This window comes from Neophocaena asiaeorientalis, unplaced genomic scaffold (genome assembly GCF_003031525.2).
Source record: "Neophocaena asiaeorientalis asiaeorientalis breed wild unplaced genomic scaffold, Neophocaena_asiaeorientalis_V1.1 scaffold183, whole genome shotgun sequence".
In the NCBI taxonomy this organism is placed as follows: domain Eukaryota; kingdom Metazoa; phylum Chordata; class Mammalia; order Artiodactyla; family Phocoenidae; genus Neophocaena; species Neophocaena asiaeorientalis.
Window position 1 is genome coordinate 2591109 of NW_020175199.1, and position 27968 is coordinate 2619076.

The 27968-nt window shown below is 42.8% G+C and overlaps 1 protein-coding gene across 11 annotated transcripts in view; it reads left to right on the forward strand.

Annotated features, from left to right (window-relative positions):
- Positions 1 to 27968, forward strand: part of RHOBTB1 (Rho related BTB domain containing 1) — a 67228-nt gene that overhangs the window by 36031 nt on the left and 3229 nt on the right. For 3 of the 11 annotated variants that reach the window (XM_024765223.1, XM_024765226.1, XM_024765224.1), the window contains exons 5-10: positions 10893 to 11078; positions 13849 to 14828; positions 16517 to 16635; positions 22604 to 22754; positions 25467 to 25555; positions 27768 to 27910. In XM_024765223.1, the coding sequence (XP_024620991.1) occupies positions 10893 to 11078; positions 13849 to 14828; positions 16517 to 16635; positions 22604 to 22754; positions 25467 to 25555; positions 27768 to 27910 (1668 nt within the window). Of the gene's footprint in view, positions 1 to 10892; positions 11079 to 13848; positions 14829 to 16516; positions 16636 to 22603; positions 22755 to 25466; positions 25556 to 26529; positions 27965 to 27968 lie in introns of those variants that run through there. The other 8 variants (XR_003005942.1, XM_024765228.1, XR_003005941.1 and 5 more) reach the window with 6 other exon arrangements.

The window sequence follows — 27968 nt, forward strand, 5'->3', positions numbered from 1 at the left end:
TTTTGTCCTGCTGTGGCATAAAGGACTAAGACTTGCCCAAGTTATAGAAAACAGTAGAAAGACATTAGTAGAGCAGCTAGTTGGACCAAGGGACAGGAGTAGTTGTTCCCTAAGAGGTTCGACTAAAACTGCTACTTCTCATAGTTGATTATGCCGAAGCTACCGGTTATCTGATGTCAGAGATCTGGGGGGAGGTGAACCGGCATGTTTTAGCCCGTACCTGGATGATCCGAAAGCAGCCAGTCCTCAGGCCACGCTTTGCTAAACACTGTCACGGAAATATCACAATACTCTCTACGGAACCTCAGCCAAACGGGAAGAATCTCATGAATGCTGGAGAGAGCTTTTGAGTGAGGGAAACCGGGGCAAAAAGAGCACATACTGTGTGTGGATCCCTTGCTGTAAAATTCTAGAAAATGCAGTGTAATCTATACTGACAGAAAGGAGAACATTCGCTGCCTGGGAAAGAGGATGGAGGGAAGGAGGGATTACCAAGGGGCACAAGGACACTTTCAGGGTGATGGGAATATTTGTTTTATTGACTGGGATGACAGTATGGAGAGTGTATACCTATGTCAAAGCTAATCACATGGAACACTTTAAGTGTACAAAGTTTAGTGCATTTCAATTGTAGCTCAATAGTTTTTTAAATAAAATATTTTTATGGGCAGTCGAAGTAGTCTATGATATGTGAGGAAATTTTCATGGCTGACAATGTATGTTTTGATTATGTATAGAACTTAAACTTAGTTCTCATTGAAAATATCAACAGAAATCATCTGTATGAACTTCGGGGCGAAAAAAATAAGACGAGATCCTTAATAGCTGAACATGGGAAATGGAATGGTTCTGGCATCTCAAAGCTAATGATGGGACACTATCAAATTGTCCCCAAATCATGCTGGATCCCTTTTCCCAGAGACAGAGCCCTCAGCTGTGTGGATCGTAATTCACCCAAGTGGCCTGTGTCTTTGGCTGTGGTTCTGTTTGTATCTCTTTCTGAGAAGATATATTTGAGCAGGTACCCTGTGATAACTGAATAAAGGACACCACATTCCTGAAAGTTTTCCATTTCTCCATCAAATAGTAACAATTTTCTCTTTCGTAGTTGGCCCTTTCTGGAACTAGAGAATGGTGCGAGACCAAGAGAAAAAGGAGGGAAGCATAGTAAGCCACACCACCCCAAACCTCCCCCTTTTTTGCCAAATTTTTGAATTTATAAATTGGGGCAGTGGGGGGGAATGCTTTGTTTGAATGAGTATTCTTAAACAGAATTACATGTATTAACACTAATGTTTTTCCAACTATAGTTTGTTTCTCCTCTGGGTATCATTTCCAAGATCTTTACAATAATCATTTAAAAAAATAATTATATACTTATGGTAATCCATTTACCCATAGATGAGGGCATTAACTAAAACAGTTGAAAGTGGATTATTACTGCTTTGTGCTAATCCAAAACAAAAATATGTTAGACTAAATGCATACAAGTAATTAAAAATTTTTAATGTACTGGAAATTTATGGATTCTGTACTAAAGTACTCAAGCATAGGATTACAGTCATGCCAAACCATCTGGCACAGAGAAAATATGTCTGTGCCGTGCTCTGTGCCATCCCCAGCCTACTGTCCTCCACTGTCCTTCCTGCTCTGAACTGGTACATCTTGTACTGTAACCAGAAGACACAATATCAGAAGAGCTGGGATCCCTGTGCCCAACCCAGCCCTGTTCCCGGGATGAAATTGTCCTTGAGAAGCAGCAGTGCCAAATGAGACAGGAACAGGGCTTGGTTGATGACTGGGGTCAGTCATGTTCCGGGACCTGGAAGGATGCTGGCTGCTGCCCAAACATTGGTCACATGACTGGGAAAGACAGTCCGTTATGGTTGAGCCCAGAAAAGCATTTGTGGACCCAAAAGATGCCGCAGACATATGAGTAATGTGGCCACTGAGATGGGTAAGGAGAATAAGGAACATATATACTGTTCAATACATTAACATCGTGTGTTCTGCCTTCTTTTTACCTTTTTGTTGTTACTACTTAATAACTGCAAGCTTGACAAGTTGGGTCAAATACAGCTAAGTTTGTTGACTTTTCATCCTTGGACAAAGAGAAAACATCAGTTTGTGATGTTTCTATACTGGAATCATCTGATGAAGAAATAAGAGATTTCAGCCCGTACAGTTTTCCCTTATAAATTAGGTGGTAAGAAGAAAGAGACAGCTGCTGGGTAATTCTGCAGTGTCCTCAGAGGATGCTTCTATTACCATCTTTCAGCAATTCCATATCAATGAGCTCGTCAGCCAAAAGGGAAAGATCTCTTGATGAGAATGTCCTGCCATTCTTATTAGCTGCAATATACAAGATATGTCTTTGGTGACTTCTGAACCCATAATCGTATTTGTCTGACAATAATTGGTACCATATGGTTTACAGACCACTTTCACAGATATTCTTCTTAGTGAATCTTAACAATAATTGTATCAATAACTTTGAATTTTGACCATTTATTAGATTTCCAAAATTATTCCACTACTTTGTTCTCTCCCCAGAACTCCTCTGCCTCTCAGCCTAGAAAATATAGTTAGAAGGACAAAGTACTGAATTACCAAACGATAAAACAAATAAGCATAAATCTCTTCTAAACTTATCACCTTGGTTATCTTTCTATTATAGTACTTTTGGGGTGGGGCGGGAGAGTTGGCATGTTTTTTAAAAAACAAGATGGTCTGTGAAATAGAGGATGTTATGTTAAGCCTTAATTCTGTGAAGCTAACCCAGAATTAATCCTGAAAGTAACCTGCCCATTTCTTTATATTTCCTTTGTTTCTGGATACAATCTAATTCCTAGAAGAGATCATTAATCCATTTTTATTCTGCCATTATGAAAGTATCCAATTAGATGGGTAAATAGATTTTTACGATAAATCCAAATAATTTAAAGATATATTTTTAGTGGATAATCTCTGCTATATACCAGCGATATTATATAGCTATCTTTCAGCCATAATTGTCTGAAGAAATGTAATAGCTCACATATCATTTTTTCATTAAAACTTTAAGCATATCCCCTAACTGACTTATTTTAGGCCCAAATTTATTTCTTTTAGATTTTGAGTCTGCAGACATATTTGCATCTACATCCTGCAATATCTATAAGGCCGTTTTATTTGATAAACAGTCACCGAGGGCTTCTTTTGTAACAAACAATGTGTTGTGCACAATGGGAGAGAAACTAGTAGGAACAGAACAAAATCCCTAAAAACGAGACTCAAAGAGTAGTGGGGAAAGACAGCAACATTTTAAAGAGTTACAATTCAGTGTTAAAGTGCTGAGCTAAAGATGTCAGTACCAGCAACAGGGAAGAAAGAATTTCTCTGAGCAAAAATTCCACCATCATTCTTGACTCCTTTTGGTCATATCTGACACCTGCTCCATCAGCAAACCCCGGTGGCTCTAGCTTCCACGTGTATAAAGAACGCAGCCGCTTCTCACCACCTGCACCGCTCCCAGGCCGAAGTCACCACCATCTCCCTCTGGATTATTATTTTTTAACTGGCCTCTCCTTCTGTCTTATCCCTCCTGACAACCCACGCCCCACCACCATTTGGTCAGTTCTCATGTTGGCAGTGGGGTGATCCTGTTAACACATAAATTAAGTCATTCTGCTCAAAAACCCCTAATCGTCTACCAGTTCACTCTGAGTAAGAGCCAGACACCCATTAGGCCCTCTGTACCTCAGCCCAGCATCGCCTCTCTGAGCTCAGCTCCTGCTGTTTTCCCCCTCGCCCTCAGGAAAACACCCCAGGAATGCTCCTGCCTCAGGACCTTTGCACTAGCCGTTCCCACTTCCACAGTGTTCTCCCCGCAGATAGCAACGTGTCAGCTCCTTCACTTCAGTTCTCTCCTGAAATGTCACCTTCTCAGTAAGGCCCTCCACGGCCACCTCATTTCAGCAGCAGCTTCTGCTCCCCAATATTTCTGTCCCCCTTCCCCACTATATCTCCTCCTTAGCACTTGTCACCACCTAGCATACTAAATATCTTACCTATTTTTCTTGCTTTTTGTCTCTATTCTCCAGTTGAATATAAGCATGACGAGGGTTAGCACAATGAGAACAGTGATTTGTGTCTTTAACTTGTTAAAGACACAAATGTCTGGAAGAGCACCTGGCACATAGTAGGTTATCAGTTAATATTTCTGGGAGAAATGATTGAATGGTTGCTTATTGATACTGGATAAGTGACTTGGCAAGTCCTTGTACCTTTATTGATTCACAGAGGACTGGGGAGAAGCCTGGGTAAGAGTGGTGGGATGATCTTGCTGGTTCACCCAGTTTCGTTTCAGAAGAGTCGGGAGGTTAATCCCAGAGCCCTCCCATCTGGCCATCTAGCTGACATGTAGGCATCGTTACATGTGCAGCTGGTCTTGCTCTTAGGAGAAAACAGTGCAGGAAGACATTTCCTCAGTCATGTAGCTTCAGGGCAAGCCGAAGAGACGTGGGAATGAGGTGGAGTTTAGGCAGAGAATTTATTACCACAATTTCACTTTCTCCTGTCAAGGAAGCCTTCTCCGTATCAGGGTTTCCCACTTTCTTTGATCAGGAGTTAAATGAGATTGCTTAAGCTATTTCTTTTAATTAATTACTGTGCTTCACCCAATTTCACATGCACTCCACTTCTTCTGATGATTGTGTGAGGGGTAAGAACACAGACAGTCTCTGACTTACAATAGTCCTATTTACAGTTTTTCTACTTTACGACAGTGCAAAAGCGATACACATTCAGTAGCAAACATACTTTGAATTTTCATCTTTTCCCAGGCTAGCGAAATGTGGTACTATACGCTCTCATGCTGCTGCGCGCTGGCAGGGAGCCACGCAGTCACCAGGGTAAACAACTGATACATTTACAACCACTCTGTACCCAGACAGCCATTCTGCACATTCAGTACAGTATCCTATAAGCTACATGAGATATGCAATACTTTATTATAAAATAGGCTTTTTGTTAGATGTTGCCCAAGTGTATGCTAATGTAAGTGTTCTGAGCACATTTAGGGTAGGCGAGACTAAGCTGTGATGTTTGGTAAGTTAAGTATATTAAATGCATTTTTGATTTATGATATTTTCAATTTAGATGGGTTTATCAGGACATAACCCCATTATAAGTCAGAGAAGATTTGTACACTAAAGGGAGCATAGAAAGAAAAATGGGATATCAAGTTAAAAAAAAAGCTGGTTTCCAAAAGATGATAACCCACAGCTTTCTGTATGGTCAGGCCATTGCCTTCTGTGATATTTGCACTATGATGGCAGAACCAACCATTTTTAAGACTTGAGTATTATCTATTTTAGGATTTGGTGGCATTGGTGGGATGTTGACATGGCTACCCTGTACTTGAGAGTGTGCATCGCTTGGTCCCATTTTTGGAGGGTGGGGGAAGACTGGTTTAAAATGTTGCTTCCTACTAAACATGCAGTTATGGGCTTGGAAGAAATAGTTACGCATGCTAATCACTCCCCAATCTGGATATATTTCAGGGTGTTTTCACAGTTTTCCCCACATAACATCTGTACTTAAGAAGCCTCACTGCTATTGGTAAAGTATTGACTTGATTTCTCTGCTCACATCCAGGGCACTGCATAGTACTGCCCTGCTCTCCCTAGATCCCCTGCCAGGCACTCCCCTACAGGCCTCTCCATTCTCCATGAGTGTGAGCTTACACAGCCATTCATCTCCAGGTGGTTATGTTCACCATCACTGACAACTCCCTCCGCATCTCACACACCGGGCTGCTCCCCTACTAAAATTTTCCAAAGCCACGTGTTACACATTCCTTTTCTCTGCCATGCTCCCAGCTCTTTTGTGCTGTTTTGATCTGTCTGTTTGCACAGCGCTGTCAGATTATATGCATGAAAGGTGTATCGCTGACATGAATGGTTTTGAAAACGTTTCCGTAGAGGCTACCTCGGTTATCAGTGGGGAGAAGGAGGTCAGGGACTCCTACTTGAGCCTTTGCCAGAAGAGGACTTGTGTACATTGACAAAGAAACCCATTGAAATGTGATCATGATCTCTACCAATATATAAAGGATATGGTAGTCTCTACTAAAGAAATAATAATAGGCAGTAGTGACATAGAAAGGCTGAAAAGTATATGTTAAAAAGGAGATACTTCCAAGCAAGACTCAGGTAAATAGAATTGGTAGCTTACTCTTGGTTACCAAGTATTCATCAGCAAGAGACCCAAGCAAAACTGGCACACCAGAGAAGGGCCCTCGGATGCCCTGCTCACAGCTATCTGGAGGACTGCATGGAATCCACTATCCTTCATGTTGCCCGCGTTGGCCTGGTCTTACTTAGATAAAGGATAATTTAGCAATTATTTTTTTTCACCTAAGCAGATAAGAAAACCCAAGGCCCATGGCTCCTTAGCTGGACAGTGACGGCAAAGTAGAAAAGGGAAGAAAAGGGAAGAGAAACTAAAAAGATGGAAAGCACTTTTGTGATAGGAAAGAACATAGAAAATTTATTCCTAACAGCAAATTTTTGATAATGATTATCTACCTTTTTTTTTTTAATTTTATTTTTATTTTTTGCCGTACGCGGGCCTCTCCCGTTGCGGAGCACAGGCTCCGGACGCGCAGGCTCAGCGGCCATGGCTCGCGGGCCCAGCCGCTCCGGGGCATGTGGGATCCTCCCGGGCCGGGGCACGAAGCCGTGTCCCCTGCATCGGCAGGCGGACTCCCAACCACTGCGCCACCAGGGAAGCCCTATCTACCCTTTTTAATCACTTCTTCAAAGGATAAACTTAGCTTCTGTTTGCTTCCCTGATCTTTTCCCACCAAGTTTGCTAATTTGACTGTAGATATTATAAAGACAGCCCATGAAAATGTGTGGCATTTAATGTTTAAGTCTAGCTTGCAAAAGAAAAAAAAAATGTATATGTACACATATTATTACCTTAAAAGGAAAATCCGCCATGTATTTAATTTCAATCTATTCTTTAAAGATTTCACATAAAAAAAATTTCACTCTACGCCCATAGCCATATATAATAAAGAGTGTAATGAATAAAGTACACTTTTTAAAAAGTCTATCCCGGGCCAAGGTATGTGGGTATGATGCACTGTTTTCAGATTTTGTTTTCTTCAATCCTCCAACAAAGATTGGCCCCAACTTTGCATGCACGCCTTATGTTATCCAAATATCTCTGCCAATCTTTCACATGCTATCTTTGGCCAGTGTTCTCCTTGAAAGATAGCTGGAAAAAAATATGCTTTTCTGTTTGTTTAATATCTGAAGAAGAACTGCTACAACTGAGGTTGGCTTTATCAGCTCAAGCATTTTGGGGATGACGAGGTCTCTCTCTGGTCCCACCCCTCCATGAAGCTAGAGATCCGCAATTGTTTCAACACATAGATTTACTTTGGATTGTTTTTCACTTGTCTAATCAAAACATTATTTCATGGGCATTATTTGATGCGTCAGTACCCTAGTGAAACTTTTATATTGATATTTTCCCCTTAGAAACAATAAATCACATTTTCCTCCAAAATATAAACATTCATAGGCCAGCAACACTCTAAAATCCTTTGTAATCCTGGCTTTCTTTAATAAAGCCACTTAGCCCAGTCCAAAATAATCCAAACCTTTCCTACCCTTCTCAATATTCAAGTTCTGGAGTTTAGAGTTTTGTCTCCTATGTGCTTTGCCTCTGCATTCTCGAATTCTCGTGCTTTCTCCTCCAAATAGCTGTAGGACTCCACTTAAATCCCATCAGATTCTTTTTACAGCTGAAATAGGAACCCTGAGGTCATTTCTAGGCCAACTCTGCTGCCTAATCTGTGAGAATGTCCTCATCACACCTCCCCCTCCCAATTATTTTTAAACTCAACTCTTCAAAGTAAAAAAGTGTAACAGAGCCCAGAGAAGCAGAAATGCTAGAACTTGCCTTTTTCTTTTTATCTTTCACAGGAATGGCATTTTTAAACACCAGCTTGTGTCAGACATTGAACAGTCTCCACCCAGGAATGAATGTTTTGATTAAAAGTTATTTAGTATCTCTAGCTCCTTGGAATTCTGCCTAAAGCTGGAGGTATTCTTAGCTGCAGGTCTTGTGCCTCTTTGACCAGATAGAAAAATGGCTCAAAATCTAGAGGGAATAAATGGCATTCTCAAAATAGCTACTTGATTATGTAGGTGTTTATATCAGAGAGGATCCTGATGTGTTGAGAATTAGGAATTAGAAAAGAATGCTGGGATGCGAAGGAATATGTCAAAGCAGCGTCTTTCTATAGCTCTATCCCTGTGGCCATTGATTCTCAGGCTTTTGCTTAAAATCAGGTTTAGAACACTACATTCGTATGGCAGGCCTCTGTACATAATGTTTCTTGACTTGAATCTGTATTTAAATCAACAAGGGTTAAAGACATTTAAGCAGGTTGGTAGATAAAATATGATCTAATTTTTAAACTACTTTTAATGTCAAATCATGGGGACAGATTCCCATAGCATCTAAACATGCATTTCAAAAAAGGAAAAAGAAAAACTTTATTCCAAGGATGCAAATACAATTTTGACTCAAGTTATTTTCGCTTCAGAGGTAGCGTTGCTCTCAGTACAGCCTCTTCTCTTTAACGATCATCCTTTTGAGGCAAAATATTTACAGAGCATTGAATTATTTTTCTGGCTTTCCAACAGCATTTCATGCACTGAGATATTGACGTGACATAGTTAGAAGTTGGGCCCTCCGGACCTGTATTGTGCAATGGCATTGTGCTGCTATCATCAGGAGATGCCATTTTTTCCAGCCCCCAAGGTCCTGTCTGTACTTGTTTACAGGTCATCTGGAGAGAAACTAGTATAGGTTCAGTGGCATGAGTGTTATCACGGTAACCTTGGCAACAGAGCTAGCTCTGATTTCAAAACCTCACATGCTGTATCATAAAATTAGATGGCAGAATTGACATTTTGCTACATGTCTGTCATATAAATTAAACTCTGAGAATGATTTTCTTTATAGCCATGTGCCTTAATATGGAAATAGAAGGCACCAATTAGAAAAAATTTTACACATGTATCAATAGGTACTGTTCCACATTTAGGTGGTGGATACATTTTCTCAATTCTTTCCCTATGATTTTGAACCTGAGATACTGCCATATTATTCTCACTGTGCAGAATTCTTGGCAGCTTTATTTTATGATCAGGCTGAAGCTTACAGCAGAGCTGCATCAGATATCCTATATAAATAGGATTATGAATAATAGAAAACTCAGCTCCTAAAAAATGTAAAATTCAAAGCATTCTTGACTTTACTGGATACTATTATCTATGCTGATTAGAGGTGAGGCTGTGCACAGAATATTCTGCTAACTAAATCAGAATCCCAAAGACAAGACATGCTTCCCTTTCATTTATATAGTTATGCATATTTTTACACACATTATATTTTCCAGTACCCAAGAATCTTTGATAAGATCTTTATTTCAAGGGCATTTGAAACATGCAGATTAATCCACTCATCTGCTTTGAGTCCTAGAGTCCTCTTTTATAATTAGTAAATATTTTAATGTCAGGATTTTCCCCTCTACTTGTCGTGGTCTGGTGCAGTTTTTCTTGGATATAAATTTAAATACTCAACTTGTGAATTACATTTAATGTAAGCACCCTGCAGTTCGCTGCATTGCAAATGATTATTTTTAGAAATTTTATGGTTGCCTGGATATATTTGTTTCTCTTCATTGATATGTAGGGAGAGAAGCTCATTAATGATTTAAAAAGATGGTGTTTTGATTCATCGACTTGATTCTTCTCATTATATAAACAGTAAAGGCAATAAATTAACATCTGGTAAAATTGTGAGTTTATTTCTGAATATAACTGCAAAATAGTCTTGAATCCTTGGTTACAACTCTTTCTATTCTTTATTTTCTTCTGCCTCCATGTTTTCACAGTCATCATTCTGCACATTTGAACCTAGAAAGATGGTTTATAATTCTTACTAAAGATACCTTTTAGCAGTTATCTGTCAAACTCCATAATTGACAACTGTTTTGTAAAACAGTTCTTTGGCTCCTAGAATGATAAGTTATTATATAAAACATGGAAGATCCTTATGTCACAACTGACTTATAAAATAATTTTCCTTTTTTCCATATATCTGCTCTGCGTCATGTCTCACATTTGAGAAATCTGCTTCCAACATTTTCTCATCCATCTTATTAGCCGTCTGACTAACTCCGGCTAGTTTTATGTTAAATACTACCTTCTTGCCTTACACCTAGCGAAAAGTCGAAATTCCTGCAAATTCAGGACTTTTCCTTTTCAGAAAAAGATAAGTGGTTGTGCTCTCTCCATGTGTGCTTAAGGGAGAAGAAGGGCAGAAATCCTTCTGTGTATTTGCCGACCCTGTACAGCAAATACCTGTTACATTTTTTTGTAATGTGTAAACTGTTTGCTTTATCTCATTGAGTCATCGTCACCTTTCTGTTTACAGTGGTAAATGGTATTTTTTTATTATTTTCTTTTATCTTGAAACTATTTCTTGTGATGAACAGAAATAGTTCAGCATGTTGTGGTTCCAGAACTGAGTCTAGTTTGGATAACCATCCGTACTGTAAAATAACGTCATTGGAAACCCTTCGACGCATAGGCCTTCTGCAGTGCCACATGGAAATGAACTCGGGCTGTGTGGGTGCTGGAATGTGGAGGCTTAATGGGCTGTTTGCATGACGCCAAGATGTATTTTAATATCTGGTCTTTTTTTTTTTTAAACTGTGACATGATATGGCATTAGATGGATGGGGGAGGGGAGGAACCATAATGATAAAAGAGGAAATACAAGTTAAAAGGCAAAATACAGCTTCTTGTGTGATTTCCTTTTAGGTCCGACGTTGTGGTCCTCTGTTTTTCGATCGCTAATCCCAATTCCCTACATCATGTGAAAACGATGTGGCATCAAGAAATCAAGCACTTCTGCCCTCGCACACCTGTTGTTCTAGTTGGCTGCCAGCTAGATCTCCGCTATGCCGATCTTGAGGCTGTTAATAGAGCCAGACGCCCTCTAGCAAGGTAAGCCGAGGGACTCAGGGTTTCCCTGTGCCGGCCACATTAAAATTTAGAGGTAGCAGATGTCTCTGTAGCCTTGGGTTCTGTTCTTCAGTGGCTCTGGGGCCCCATCAATCAGCCATATGCTTTAGGTTTGCTTGTTAAACATGAGGAAGGGGTTTGTGTCCCTGACCCCTCTCACCTCTTAGGCAGGAACCCATTTTTGTAAAATGGTTGACCAGCGATTGAAGTGAATTCTCTAATTATGATATGGAGTGTATAAAAGTGCTTTGAACTTTGTAAAGTAGTAAACAAAATGTTAGCTACTCATAATAATGTCTCTCTGGAAATTATATTATAGTAAAGTTAACTGACATTCAGAGCCATCAGCCATAATTCTTGCCCCCAGGAACATCAGGTTCATGCAAACACATATATCCAGGTGTTTGTTTTTGTTTGTTTGTTTGTTTGTTTGTTTTGCGGTACGCGGCCGTCTCCCGTGGCGGAGCACAGGCTCCGGACGCGCAGGCTCAGCGGCCATGGCTCACGGGCCCAGCCGCTCCGCGGCACGTGGGATCCTCCCGGACCGGGGCACGAACCCGTGTCCCCTGCATCGGCAGGCGGACTCTCAACCACTGCGCCACCAGGGAAGCCCCATCCAGGTGTTTTTAATCTTCTCATTTTCCTCCACCCAACCTCTGAGAGTATTTCATTCCCAAGTTGGCAGTGTCAAGTTTTAAAAAATTATATAGACCAATGGTTGCAAAACTGCAACACTGCTTTTCAAATGGCTCTAGTGGTGATATGTTTAGAGCGTCACAGGTTTAAAATACAGCTTGAAGGAGAGTTTGTTTCAGTCTGTATAAAATGTGGATACCGATCTTGGTGGCAGGGACACGGAATAAGAGTTTTTCCAAAAGTTGTGCTCCTTCAATATTCTCTTTTAAAAAATAATTTTATACGTTTTATGCTTAACTCCGTTTTTTGCTGGTGAGCATAGCTTTTCCCAAAATGTTGATATTAATACCTTCCTTCCAGGCAGGTACTTGCCTTAATAGGGTCGTTAGAAAATTTTACACAGATACAAGTTTTTATGCGCTCACAGCAAAAGCAAATGGTACTTTGTTGAGATAATTTCTGATGTTCTAGGTATGTCTTGGATGAATGTTCTGAAAACAATTCATGTTCCTTCTATTCTTAAATGCATGGACTAGGAATTGAATAGCATAAGCCACGTAGAGGGAAAGAGGACTCCGGGCAAATGAGAGATTAGCCCCTGGCCCCGGAACTTTCTGTCTCAAAGGTTAGGCTAGTTGGGCCTCGCACCGTGGATGTGCGGAGGCCTGGAGGAGAGTTAGCTCCAGGGGACAGTCCTTTCCATAGACAGTTCTGAGATTTGATGAAGGAGGTGGCATCTGAGCTAAGCCTTAAAGAGATTCATCAGTGTGATGAAGTTAACCCTTCTCCCTCTCTGCACTTCCCTTCCGCCTTTACAACAAGCTGCAGTTTTCCGTCTAGGTCCTCAAATCCAAATTCTACCCAGTATTCTTATTGTTCCTAAGGCCGGTGCCTGTCACACACACATCACCCTTGGTCTCGTAAGCCAAGTATTTATTTAGGAAGATCATCTCCTAAGAGTGTGTCTCAGAACCAAGGATGTGTGTGTGAAGAGTATAACGACAGATCCCATCTTGCCTCCGTTCTGGAATCCATCTGTGTCTTGACCACGGTTATGCCGTAATTACAGCACTCATCTGCCAGTACTGCTTCCAGACATTTGGCTTCCTGGGTTTTGATTAGATTGTAAGCGGGCCTTGTGTGCCAGTCTAAAGGGTGTAGACTTTATTCCATGGGCTCTGTGGAACCAGAGGAAGTTTTTTTAAAGAACTGCGGCTAAGTCATACTTGTATTATGTGAGGAATTTCCGTGCAACAGTAAGCACTGTGAGAGAAAATGTGGAGAATCTGAAGAAAGATGAGTTCAGGGGCTCATGTACTAGTCCAGGCAAAAGATGATGAGGGCCTCACTGAAGGGTGTGGAAGTAAAGAGAAGCGGTGAGATATGAAATAAGGCTCACAAACCTAATAGAGGAGACTTAATGAGCTGTCGGACATGGACCGTTTGGTCTAGAACCAGGGAGTTCTAGACTCTCATTGCTTAGGAAAGGTCTCTCAGCAACTTGCAAATGTGACCTTAGGCAAACCCTTTAAACTCTCTGCCTCAGTTTCTTCAGAATGTAGAACAAATATAATACCCATAGAGTTGCTGTGAGGCTCAAGTGAGAAAATGACTATGGATTGATTTTTAAGGTATACAGCAAAATGTAAGCATAAGGGGATAATAATGAAAATGATGCCGATGATGGTGGCAATGGTGGTAGCAGCTAACATGTATCAAGCACTTACTATGGAACAGGTGCTATGCTGGGCAAATATCTCATTTAAACCTTCCAATCGTCCTTTAAGATGCAAGTACTCCCTATTATTCTTCCTATTTTACAGATGGGAAAACCAAGGCTTAAAGAGGTTAAGTAACTTTGTCCAGGATCACATAGCTAGCAAATGGCTGATACTTGAGTTATTGTTGTTACTACCAGAAGCACTTTTTTTTTTTCCTGCAGTCATAAGTCCTTTATATTTGCAAGTCTTAAGGTTGGTAGATTTTTCAAGAGTCTGGTTAAAAGCCTGAATAGGATTTTAAATGTATAATCCATTTAGGTGCTTAGATAGGCCCTGGTTACTATTTTCTTTCCTGAAATAAGACTGATGCTAATTTGTAAAGTATTCTATTTCAGGCCCATAAAGAGAGGGGATATTTTGCCCCCAGAAAAAGGCCGAGAGGTTGCAAAGGAACTGGGCATACCCTACTACGAAACAAGCGTATTTGACCAGTTTGGAATCAAGGATGTATTTGACAATGCAATCCGAGCCGCCCTCATTTCCCGCCGGCACCTGCAGTTCTGGAAATCCCACCTAAAGAAAGTCCAGAAACCTTTACTTCAGGCACCATTCCTACCTCCAAAAGCCCCTCCACCGGTAATCAAAGTTCCAGAATGTCCCTCCACAGGGACGAACGAAGCCGCCTGTTTACTGGACAATCCTCTGTGCGCTGACGTCCTGTTCATCCTCCAGGACCAGGAGCGGATCTTTGCACACCGGATTTACCTTGCTACCTCCTCTTCCAAATTTTATGATCTCTTTTTAATGGAATGTGAAGAAACCCCCCACTGGAGCGAAGGAGCTTGTGAGCAAGAGAAGCAGAGCAGGGATTTCCAGGGGCGGCCCCTGAGTCTTGATCCAGACGAGGAAAGGGAGGAGGGCACCCCAAGGACACCTCAGGCCGATCAGTGGACGTCCTCAAGCCAGAACCTGTCCCAGCAGGAGACCCCGGGGCTGGAGGCCGAGGGCTCAGCGGCAGAGACACAGACCCTGTCAGGCTGGAGTAAGGGCTTTGTTGCCATGCACAAGGAGATGCAGGTCAACCCCATTTCGAAGCGGGTGGGCCCCATGACTGTGGTCAGGATGGACCCATCCGTCCAGCCAGGCCCTTTCCGGACCCTGCTCCAGTTTCTCTATACGGGGCAACTGGATGAAAAGGAAAGGGATCTGGTGGGCCTGGCTCAGATAGCAGAGGTCCTAGAGATGTTTGATTTGCGGATGATGGTGGAGAACATCATGAACAAGGAAGCCTTCATGAACCAGGAGATTACGAAAGCGTTTCACGTCCGGAAAGCCAACCGGATAAAAGAGTGTCTCAGCAAGGGGACGTTCTCAGGTGAGTGGGTCCAATGGCAAAGTCATCGATACCTCTGGTTGCCTTTGATCAAACGTTAGCCAGACACGAGGAGGGGAAGGGTAACCATCACTAGCGTACCTAAGTACTCTTCCCCCACGTACCCAAGTTCCACGTATTTTACTTATTTCATTCTCACAGACTTGAGGGTTAAATGTGATGATCTCCGTTTTGCAGATGGGGAAACGGAGGGACAGAGAGGTTAGGTAACTGGCCCACGGTTATACAGGTTGTAAATGACTGAGCCAGGATTTGAACGCAAGCTGCCCCCTAAAGCCCCGTGCTGTCACAGCGCTCCTCAAGGGTAGGTCGAGCTACCCCCGAGCCTCAGCCAGTCGGTTTGATGCTCACAACCGCCCTTCAGGATTCCTTCCCTGATCAAGTCTGTTTTGACCCTTCGGCACGCACCCATGACAAAAATCAGTGGCCTTTGTTCCCCAGGCCATGAAATCCTTGAGGCCATTTCGGTGACCCTCTGCATTCCCATCCGGAAAGCCTCATCTGTCTCTAATCCCTCTCCTTTCACTTCTCACCCTCCTTTACCCTGCTCATCTGTATCCTTCTTGCCCCTTCGTTGTCTTTGATAACTGTGCTGAGGGCTGCCCACAGCGCCCTTATGTAATTGCTTAAGCACCCTGGTGGCCTGTATCCAAGATGGGCGACTGGCCCATGCTTGTCCTATCTTACAGGCTTGTGCCGTTTTTGTTCTGTAATTGTCCTCTCTGTGTATGTTTCATTGTAAAACTTTGACTTCCTGACTTCTATTTATAGGGGTACGTGTATTCTTCTCTTTCATAATGCCTGTCATAGTAATATACATGTAATAGGGGGTAGCTGAATCTGTTCATTAATTTTGAAGCTTTGCGGTAATATTTACTCCAGACATTGAAGGTCATGGTACAGAAGCAGTCTTGAAAGTTAATGAAATGTCACAAACCCACAGTAAAGTCAACAATAGACCTTAAGTGAACGTGATAAAATCTCCCTTTCCTTACTACAGAGGTATATTAACCAAATACAGTGTGGGAGCTTCAATTGGATTCTGTTTAAAAAAAAAAAAACAAAAAAAAAAACCCTATAAAATACAATTGGGGGTAATTAGAAAAATTTGAATATGAACTAGATAATGGATGATATTAGGGAATTATTCCTAATTTTCTTAAAAATAATAATGGTTAGGAGAATGTTATTTTTAGAAAATTCTTTCTTAATAAAGTAGTTAGAAGTATCACGCTGTTAAAATATGTCTACATAAATGTAAAATATATAAATATATAGAGAGCTAAGGCAAACATGACAAAATGTTAAGCATGTGAAAAGCAAGTTGTCGTCGTACTATTCTTGCCACTGTTCTCTATGTTTGGAATTTTTCAAAATAAGGCTGAAAGAATATTCCTCTCCTTTACGTTACTTTATGGTTCAGAGAATTTGTGTTGTGACCCTTTGTGTAATTTTAACTGCTTACTCCTTAATCCTCGGAGGACACCGTGAGAATTGGGTGTGCCCAAGGCGGGGGGTCGGGGAGTGCCGGGGAGGTTGGGGAGGGGTGGACACGACATCAGTGCTTCAAGGTATGGAGGAGAGAAGACGAGAGATGTAGGCTGAGGCGCGTGGGTGGAAGTTTCTCGGGGAGGTTGGCTCACGCTTGTGCTTCCTCCATCCTTGGGCAGATGTGACATTTAAGTTGGACGATGGAGCCATCAGTGCCCACAAACCACTGCTGATCTGCAGCTGCAAGTGGATGGCTGCCATGTTCGGGGGGTCGTTCATCGAAAGCGCCAACAGTGAGGTAGGTGCCTTCCGAAAAGCCCAAGCGGCATCTTTATGAATGTGCATGTGTATTTATGTTAGGAAGTGTTTAACTGGCCAGAGGACTTCGATTCTTTAACTGCTAACTTGGAATAGGTTTGTTTGTTTGTTTTGTAATTTTTTTTTTTTTTTTTTGGAACCACTGCGCCACCAGGGAAGCCCCTTCACTGTCTTCCTAATTCTGCAGTTATGAGGAGCTGTTGTCTGTCGCTCACTTGTTCTGTGTGAGCCCCTATGTGCTCCTGTATCCTTCCATCCTCACAGCTCTCCTTGTCCCTGAAAACATGCTCAGCTATATTTTTTAACAAATGTCACCAGGCAGGGTACTCTCAAAATCACATCGAAGCAGGGCAGACCGTCTTCCAGAAGGTGGAGACTGAAAAGTGTCTTTAGTCACTTATGTCCTGGGCTCAGCTCTGCTAGTAACAGATGGGGGAATCTTAAAAAGCAACCTCCTTGTGCCTCGGTCTCCTTATCCGCAAGACGGGGGATGCACTAGGTCACGCTCAAGGTGCCTGGAGCTGCAACTCTCCGAGGCTGCGCCCCGATCTGTCTCAACTCTAGAGTGTGTCAACTCTAAGGGAACAGTAATGGAGCAAAGGGTGACTCCTCTGAAAGGCCTCTTGGAGTGCTTGTTACATCTAGTAGAAGCCACTGGGTAACCTGTCAAACGCTGGCCCTATCTCCAAAAGAGGGATATTCTTACAGCAGAGCAAGCAGTATCTTGGAGACCCTGTATCTCCACCTTTTTACGAACTGTTGGAAAAGACAGAAAAATTCCCTTCAAGCGTTTCTAACTTTAGTCTAGAGGTAGGCATTTTTTCTGTCGAGTTTTGCAGGTATTTCTTAACCATCTTTTTTAAGAAAAAATAAAACATTGGGACACAAGCTTATTGTCCTAAGAGGCTTGTTATGTTTATCTCAGCATCTCTCCAAACTTTTAACAGAAATACAGAAAACAATAGCTAACTTTTCCAAGGAGGGGGTGTTCACACCAGAAATCCGAGCACTCCCTTTGTGACCCAGACGCTCGCATTTGCATCCCCAAGTAGGGAAACAGAATCCTAGAATCACAAGCCAGGATGGCCAGCTGTCACTAGGCCACCCTCCTGCTTCCAGAAAAAACTATAGCTGCTCCTAAACCAACCCCCAGCCAAAGACTGTCTGCTGTTGGGGGAAAAGATGTTAGAATTATCCTGATGGCCTCTTCTGGTGTCTGCCAGCCTTTGTAAACCAGGAGGTCCTTACCTGTAGCTAAATGTAGTGTTTCCTGGGCCATCAAAGGTGTTTGGGAGCATCGTTACTGAGATGACAGCAGCTGGTAGAGGCCACCCAGTGAAGAAAGGGCTTGAGGCTCAGATCCCCCAACTCCCCTACGTAAAAAGCTGAGTGGCCTTGGGCAAGTGACCACCTTGCTGGGCTCCAGCCTCCCCATCTGGAAAAGGCGATCGTAAACCCGTAATGTGGTTGTGAGGTGTGACAGTTGATACTTGCAGAGCACGTCGTGAGCACTAAATGCAAGATGACCTCAGTCCTATTTGGATGCCGGTAGCGTTGATGATATTCCTTCCCTCTCACTTCCAAGAAAATTGGGGGAAGCCACCAATTCATAAAACCTCATCCAACTGGCACGTCGCCGACTTCAGTAACCTCCTGAGATAAAGAGTCCAGAGGCTCGCTTCCCTTCTTTTTCCAGCTCTCTGAAGTGTGTGCCAGGAGTGCCGCAGATAGCCTGCTCTTCACCCAGCAGAGAGAAGTTGGTCGAGGTCAGGAGCCCATTGTCCCACGAAGGGACACTGTCAGAGCTGACCTCACAAATGCTAATCCCCTTTATCCCTTCCCAGAATGGACTGTAATTGTGTCCAGATTAAAATGTGCGGGAGAGGTGACCAAAACAAAAACTTGGCAGCCGATGTGGACCACACGCGTATGCAGCGCCACATCCTCTCCCAGGGATGACACCTGTTTAGCTTCACCCTGCCCCCCACCCCCAAGGACTAGGTCACTCACCATTGAGAACTGCAGCTGAGCCTGATAGGGATGTAGAGATTCAACCCAGCTCAAGAGACAAAGGCCATGGAACCAAGCAACTGAAGGTCTGTGCCAGGGCACCTCGTATACGAAGAATGGCATGAGCTGTGGATATGTCCAGCCTTTCCCGCCCTTTCTCGTGATTTCCAGGGTAGACTGGAAATAGTCTACCCTGGAAATAGTACGTAGTTATGAACTCTAGTCTCAGCTTGACCTTGGGCAAGAGTCTGACCCTCTTTAGACCTGTGTCCTCATCTCTAAAACGGGGACCACAAGAGAACCTTTCTCGAAGGGCAGGTAAGGCATGAGGATACGTGTGTAAAGCATCAGATTTGGTGCCTAGAACACGCAAAGACTCAAGGAGTGTCAGTGACTATTATCCTGGAGGATTCTTGTTAAATTGTTTCCACGAGGAACTCAAGATCTTTGTCCCCCAAAAGCCTTCAGGTAACAAGCCCCCAGTTCCCTTCCTAAACTAGCGAAGTGTAGTAGAGATGGTTATGGGGGTAAGAAGAGGCATTTGGTTAAAGGCTCAATAAATGCTTGATGGTTAATTGAGGTGCGTATTCACATGGGCCTTCTCTTTCTAGGCCACCTTTTAACTCTCTGTCTTCTGAAAATCCTCCACAAAATCCAGCCTCTTTTTTTGTTTTTTTGCATTAATAGAATTCACCTGCATATCCAGAAAGGAATAAAATATGCCCACTGATGTTCCTTTAACTTTTTTTGTCATTTAATATTTAAGAAGACACTGTAATTTACTTCTGTTTTTCTCATTACTTTTAATGTAGCAGTAAGCATACTTTTCTCCCCAGAGGTACTCAGCAAGTGGTTCATTAAAAATGCATGGCCGGCTTGTAGGAAGCAATGCTCTGGATCTAGAATACTCTCTCATTCTCTATGAGACCATCTCTAATTAGAAGCCTGATAGTCTGAGCCGATCTTCGCAATTAAAATTTTAAACCAACTAAACTGGAATATGGGTCGTTGTTTAGGGTAGCATTATATTCTTATATTTTTTAAAGCTACATTCAGCAGGTAGGGCACAACATTTTTAATTCCATTTCTTGTATTTCTATTATTTTTTAAAGTTCTATAAAAACGGTCGCCCTGTTGCTATTCAGTTCATTATAAATGTTGAAATCACAGAAACAGCCTTTTAAAGAGAATCAGCATTGAGGGGGAAAGAATGCGTGTTCCGAAAGTGTTTTCGTTTTTTCTCATTTGCTGGTTACTTCTGAGGGTCCCTAACATTATTTGCCCAAAAGAGCCATTGCTTTAAAAAAAAAATGTTAATGTTATATTAAGCAAGAAGGAAACAGTAGGTCATGGATGATTACAGATGTCAGAATGCTCTGAAGACAGTGGAAGTGTTGGGCCAGGGCTGCTTGCTGGAATCCACTGTCATCTCCGGCCGCCAGAAACAACTTCCTTCCATTTAGGATGTCCATTTTGCCATGACTTAAAACACATTCTTAGCAAAAATTGCTAAAGTCATCTGGGTATCTTCAAAATCCGTAATCTCAGTGAAGAGAAGCTTTAGATGTCATCTATTCCAAACCTCTCCCATGTCACGGATGAGGAAACTGAGGTTCAGAGAGGGTGATTTGTCAAAGGTCACAGAGCATTTTAGCAACACATCTCTGGGCCTGCCCCAGCCTCTTACCCTGTCCTCCAAGCCATTATTTTCAGAAACAGCAGACATCCCCATCCCTGAGAGAACAGGTGCTCATAGGAAGCTCTGGGACTTTTTTATATTTATTATCACTAACACTTTAGAGCACTTAGCACTTTGTAAAATGTATATATTTTTACTTGGCCCAAATTTTAAAGTTTCACAAGTTAATTAACCTTCAGTTATCTAAAAGGTGTACTAATCCAAGCACCATTCTAGAGAAATGAAATTTTGCCATATGTCATTTGCCATATTTGCCATAAATAATTTCGTGTCTGTATAAGATAAACGCATGTGTACATAAACATATATACACACAAATATAACCAGTGTTAGATTCACTGGAATAGAAATTACAATACAACAGCTTCGTTATTTCAAAATGATATAAGTAATAGTTTCTACTTGCCAGGTTTTATTTATTGTAGAGGTTGTGCTAGAAACTTGAAATGATCACACTTGTCAAGTCATTGATGGTAGTAACCCATGCAGCTTATTAATAGAATCATAATTGTTTTCGCTCTGAGAGGGGAGGGAGTAATTCTCTTAATATTTCTAGGGATTTTTCTGGGCCCTCCCTTTCATACACTTAGGGAAACTCCAACTGTCTGAAAGGATATTCCCTCTCTGAAGTGGCTGGTGTCTATGCAGAAAAATTATGTAGATGGTTGCTATAACTTAAACAGTTCTGCAACCACACCACTAGAAGACTGCAATGGCCACAAGGCCCTTGTCGATTGTGGAGGCATTTTATGTGTGTGTGTGTGTGTATATGTATATATATATATATATACATATACACACATACATACAAATATATGGAGAGAGATTATAGTATAGATGTAATCATATATAATATACAGATGTCATATATAATTCATAAATGTAATCATATTTAGATATATATTTTTCTGTGCTGTGTAGAGAGGTTTATTAAGTACCAGAATTCAGAAGTGTATGACTCTTCATCCTTTTGAACTTAGAAATCTAATTCTAAAAAACTGTTAGTGAAATGAGGTGCTGTAGTGTAGCTTTCTTCCTTACCATGAAGGGTTTCCAGTCCTACACAGCAGTTCTGAACGTAGACTTTAGAATCATATTTCCTGGGTTCAGATATCAGCCCCAGCCTCCTAGCTCTGTGACCCTGGGTGCTGGACTTAACCTCCCTGAACCTCCGTCCCTTTATCTGTAAGATGGCAAAAATAATAGTCTCTTCCTCCTAGGGAGGATATAAGGATCAAAATACATAATGCATGTGGAAAGCTTATTAGCACAGTATTTTGTGCATAGGAGGCCTTCTATTAGGTTAATTCTTATCATCATTCCAAATAGCAAGCACTAGTGGCACCATTCTGTTTTGCCAGGGTACGTCTCGTGGAGTTAGAAACCTAAAGTGAAGAATACCTGCTATGACGTGTATATCCCTGTTGATCCAGGCCCAGACATTCAGAACTCTACCTCCCAGGCAGTCCCTGGCTCCCCAGCAAACTCTAGCATGTAGGAATATGGGCAACAACTACAGGTACTCAGGAAGGAGATTAGGGGGATCCTCCAGGGGACAATTCCCCATACCCAGCCGTTCCCCTAGATGTCCCAAGCACAGGTTTCTCTGGATTCTCTGCATCTGCTGACACCTGATAATGTTCCAGTAGTTCTATGTCCATGCCATAGGAAAAATAAAGTGTGTATGTCATGCTAACATATACTTTTTAATTTTTTTTTATTGACATAGAGTTGATTCCATGCTAGCATTTAGTGAAAGAAGGTTGGAATCAAGCCAGTCACTGTGGCAACTAGGGTGGCTGCTCATCCTTTGTTTTGACATCTTAGAGAGCTGGGCTCTGTCATGTGTCAGCAACAGTGCAGTTTGCAGCTCCCCCCAACACCTGTCATGTTGCTAGGAGATTTCTTTCCCCACAACCGAGTATTATAAGGTACTTGGCATGGAGGGCCTATAATGTCATACATTTACAGCCCATTTGTCTGATTTATAAGCCCAAACAGCCATTTAAAAATTCCAAATCAGGCTATGTCAGGCAGCCCCACTTTTTTGTCATCTACAAATCGAACGGTTATGTTTAAAGCCATAAATAGTAAATGACTTCTCTGCACAGCCTCAAAGCAAGGTGTCCCAGACTCACTAACAAGGAATCACACAGTGGGGGTATTTACAAGCAGTAGAGCCTGAAAATGTGCCCACTGCTTTCTTCAGCAGAACTTACCTTTTCAAATAACATTTCAGGTATATCTCCCGAACATAAACAAGATGTCAATGCAGGCGGTACTGGATTATCTTTATACCAAGCAGTTGTCACCTAACTTGGACCTGGACCCACTGGAACTAATTGCTTTGGCAAACAGATTTTGCCTGCCACACTTGGTTGCGCTTGCAGGTAAGGCTGATGACTCAGGGCCATGCGGTGTCTGACTGTCATATTTATCAAAATCGCATTTAAGCAAAAATAAGATTTCCAGGGAATAAAAATTTATTTTTTATCACCCAATATAGGACTGTCTGGTACAGGGTGATATGAACGGATCAAATGTATCAGACAGCCCAGTTCAATTCAGCAACTATTTTTTAAGCACCTACTTTGTAGTAGGTCCTGCTGATGCACATTTAAAGCTGAGTAATGCATGGCCCCTGCCCCTGAGGCCCATGCTCTATGCCCTCTGCCTCATTTGCGGGTGGACCACAGAATTGGAAATAAAGCTGTTGTGTCCATTTATCCCCATAATATATGTTCAGACGCAGTGTCTAAGAAAGAGGCAGGGGACTTTCCCGGTGGTTAAAAATCTGCCTGCCAGTGCAGGGGACACAGGTTCGATCCCTGGTCCGGGAAGATCCCACATGCCACGGCGCAACTAAGCCCGAGTGCCGCAACTACTGAGCCTGCATGCTGCAACTACTGAAGCCCACACGCCTAGAGCCAGTGCTCCGCAACAAGAGAAGCCACCACAGTGACAAACCCACGCACTGCAACGAAGAGTAGCCCCTGCTCGCCTCAACTAGAGAAAGCCCGCGCGCAGCAACGAAGACCCAACGCAGCCACGAAAAAAAAAAAGGAAGAAAGAGGCAGTAGGAGGCAGTGGTTAAGAACATAGGCTACAGATCCAGATTGCCTGGGTTCAAATCCTGGCTCCACTATTTACTGGCTGGCTGATTTCCTACTTGATTTAACTGCTCTGGGTCTCAGCTTTCTCTCTCTTTAAAATGGGGATCATAATATTCTACTACAGAGTTATGAAGATTAAATGAGTTAAGAGATTATATATATATAAAGAGGGAGAGAGTCCTTAGGAACAGTGTCTGGCACCTAGTAAGCGTTATGTAAGTGGTTTTCTTAAAGCTATTTTAGAAAATGTTCTGACATTGTCAAGACCATTTTGGGAAAAAGGAAGACTTGCTTTAACTTCACAGAATCTTATGTATCATTTCTAGATTTGTTCAGTTGGTGAGCCAAAGCAGGTCAAAATAAGATAGACGCTTTCGAATATTTCTTTTCTTGAATTTAAACCTTGTTCTTCATTCACCAAAGGTTTCGATTAGCAATAAGGGTGTTTATTGCTACATTTAGTTGACTCCTATTAACCGTGAAAGCAGAATAGTGCCTGTTTTGCTCACTGGCTTATCCCCTGCACGCAGAAAAGTGCCTGAGCATATGAGGTTCTCAGTAAAGATTTGTTGAATCATTAAATGAAAATGAATGTATGAACAAACCAACCAGTCATATCTGCCCTTGACTTTCTGCCAGTGTCTTTAGAGAAAAGATTTACTTCTCTGTATTCCAGGTTTCTACTACACTCAACCAACTGGAGATCAAAGTTTTCTCCTTACCTCCCATCTTCACCAGTTGGATAACAAGAGATGGTTGAAGTATTGCTCTTCATTTTTTTAAATGGTTTTTAACCAATATACCTGAAGTCATAGATTCAAATGAGTATTGCTGCTTTTTAAATACTAACTCTAGGAGGCTGCAATGGGCAATTCTTTGTTTCAGAAGTAAGAGTCCCAAGCCATTTGACTATCCAGTTTTTACAAGTATTTGTCCTTTGAAAACAAATTGAATTTTTTTAAATAGTCAAAAGTAATTTGGAGGCAAATCTGTTGAACAAGGTTTGGGATCAATCTTGAAGTAGTGCCATTTTTGCTTAAATATTAAGTGTGGTGATGAAAACATGGGACTGATTTCTCCATGAAAGAAACTGACCCAAAGAAACCTTCTTGTGTGAACCATAGACTTCTATGTATGATTACTTTTCTTATTAAATGCTATTATTAACTGTTATGATTATTTAGTAAATAGCTTCCTAAGGTGGTTCCTTTAATCCTTTATATAGTGTTTGGTGTGTAGTATAGAGTGTTTAGACCATAGTGTTTAAAAGTCAGTTTCTGGGGTGAAAATGCCTTGCAAGGCAAAGTGTTAAATGAATATCAAGAAATATTGCAGTTCCCTAAAATTTAAAACCCAGTGACTGGACTTCCCTGGTGGCGCAGTGGTTAAGAATCCGCCTGCCAGTGCAGGAGACATGGGTTCGAGCCCCGGTCCGGGAAGATCCCACATGCCGCGGAGCGGTTGGGCCCGTGAGCCATGGCTGCTGAGCCTGCGCATCCGGAGCCTGTGCTCCGCAACGGGAGAGGCCCGCGTACCGCAAAAAAAAAAAAAAAATAGAGGATTCTAGGCAGGTACTGGCCTGTCCAGGGCAGCACACTCCAACAGAACTATGTGCAGTGATGGAAACTTTCTGTGTCCGCATTGGCCAATACACATGAAATGCGGCTTGCGTGGCTGAGGACCTGAAGTTTTTACTTGGTTTACTTTTAATTATTAATTTAAGTTTAATAGTCTCAGGTGGCCAGTAGTTACCATATTGGACAGAGAAGGTCTGGAGGACTCTAGATATTTCAGAAGGCTAACAAGTATCCCCGGAGTCGCTGGTGCACTGGCTGGAGACCAGGACTCCCCGTGCTGAAAGGCGCACGGCAGAGTGGGCCCTGGGTTCAGTTCCCGTGGAGCTGTGACCCGTGCTTCCTCCCCTCGTGGCTGCTCCCGGGCCACGGCCTCCAGGCGCTAACTTTCTCCCGCTCCCTCTCTCCTCCCCAGAGCAGCACGCTGTCCAGGAGCTGACCAGGGCCGCCATGAGTGGCGTGGGCATCGATGGGGAAGTGCTCTCTTATTTGGAATTGGCCCAGGTTTGTAGCAGTTTGCCTTTCACCTTTTCAGTGTGTTCAACCAGTTGGTTTAACGCTGATGAAACATTCCACTGTTGCATCTGTCTAAATAAAGATGTCACCACCGAGTCACAGAGGCCCCCCACTGTGTGCAACGGGAAGATCTGAGAGTTTTACGTTTCATGCACGGTTCACCCTGCTGGGCTTTGTTTGAATAAAACAACAAGGACCCCACCCACACGCCAGCCCCCTTGTGCCCCCCTCCCGCTGCCCCGAGGCACCAGCTTCACATGTGGGAGAACAACTCAGGGTATGGGAGGAGAAGGCATTCTCTCTCCTTCTTTGAATTCTCAAACACGGATTGGCCGAGATCAGTTTCTAGAATTTCGTGAAGTCCAGTGATGGATGCCTCACGTCTCACTGCAGCTCTCCTGGGTTTTTTTTTTACATCAGTACTTGTTACTGTTGACGTTGTGGTTCCATAATCCCCATACACACTTGCCCCCTTCCTCTATAGAGGGTCTGAGATCCAGCCTCGGCTTTGTCACTACATAACTTACTTAATGCACAAAGCTAAACTCTGCCTCAGTTTCCTCATCTGTAGGAAATAAGGATGGTAATTCACACCCTGTCAACCTTACAGATTATTTTGAGAATCAGGTGGGAGAGAATGTTCCAGAAAGAGCACCAAAGAGAGGAAGCCCTCTCATAATACAGGGCACATATGCAGAGTTATCTAGTCCCTGGCCTAGACTTACTGGCAATGAGTTTACACTCTGAAGGAACTAAGAATAGACTCTGTCGTTTTTTCTGTGGCCTATTAGGTTTGGCTTTCTTCATTCCCTTTCTCAGGGAATTGGTTTACTAAGTCTTAGGTCAGGTAGTTTCAATCCAGATTTCTCAGAAGGGAAAACGGTGGACCAGGACTTCACAGCAACCTGCTCACTCTGACTTAACATTCAACAAGGATTTGTTATTTTCTCCCCCTGTACCAGGCACCACCCTAGACAAGAGGACATGGAGATACAAACACGGTAGATTCTCTGCCCTTGGGGCCGTCCTAGGCCACTGAGGGAAACAGACACAAGCACAACTTATTAAAATCCAATGTGAAAAACAACCTCACAGAGGTTCCAGTTAAAACTGAGAACAGACATCAATCACAAGTCAAATCAGCAAGCCCCCATCAACACTGTCCAAATGGGAATTTGGGGGTGTTTTGAAACAGGCCTAGAGGACAGCTTATGACCTGTGCCCTCTCCAGTAAGTATTCCTCCTCGAGAACAATCAGATGACCCAGAACTTCATATAGGGCCAGCCCACTTGAGGTAATGATTTACAGTTGTGTCTATTTGTTTGCTGTGTATTCCCACCCCTTGCCCTCCCCCGACCCCGCCCACACATACACCCTGCAAAGAAATAATATGATTCCTGCTAAGCTCTGACAAGCCGTGGCAGGAAGAGTTTAGGACAGAGTCTCCCACATCTTAGCTCATTTGTTAGACCCTAACCCAAGGGGTAAGTATTTAACAGTCAGCTTGGGGACAGGTGGGACCCTGATCTGTTGCATCTTCCAGTTTCTGGGGTGTAAATACCCCTACCTGGCCAACTTTAACAACGTGAAGTCACCGAGCTCAGAGTACAGAAGGGATGCCCCCCGTGATGCTCTTAAGCAGGTACAAGCCAACGCCAGTACTGCACTGCTCTGCTCTGACTTGCAGAAGGAAATCTGTTATCAAGAGAAGTTGGAAGCACCTGCTAGAATTGTCTGTCATGTTGGGCTTGTGATCTGCAGAGAGTTTCTTGAGTTAGTTTCTGAGGGCGTTGGCTTTTCTCTTGGCCTCTGTTCAGGGCACTGACGGGGGCCCTGGAGGAAGCGCACTGTAGGTTTCAGGGGTTCACCTGCTCAAAGAAACTTCAAGAGCAACAGACAACAGAATGGCTGTCTGAAAGGGGCCTGGACAGAAAGAGTGAGGGATGGGGGGACCTGCCAAACTGGGGGAGGGAATGGGGAGTGGACTGTGGATTTTTGAGCATCGGGTGTTTTGCAGTCACGGCTTCCTCAGCTGCCACTGTCCTAAGCATCTGCTCAGAAAGGAGAGGGTGGATCGAGGGTCTGGATCCCTCCGTCCCCGCCCACACGGCCTGCTCTTCTTATGTAACCAGAGGACAGGTAGAGGACAGGCACACATGCTGCGTGCTCCTGCACTGATCTTTCATGCTCCTGTTTTAGATCTCTGGCCCCAGCCACCTGAGCTTCGACATGCAACACGGCGGATTCTGTTGCCGAGGCTCCTTAAACAGAGATGACATCGCTGCTTTCTCCCGTGGTCTGGTGCCTTCCAGAGGCCACGGCCACTTATCATTAGAGGGCAGGTGGAAGGGGAGAAGAGGAGGGCAAGGCATACTTTAGACTCCTGATCTGATACAGTGA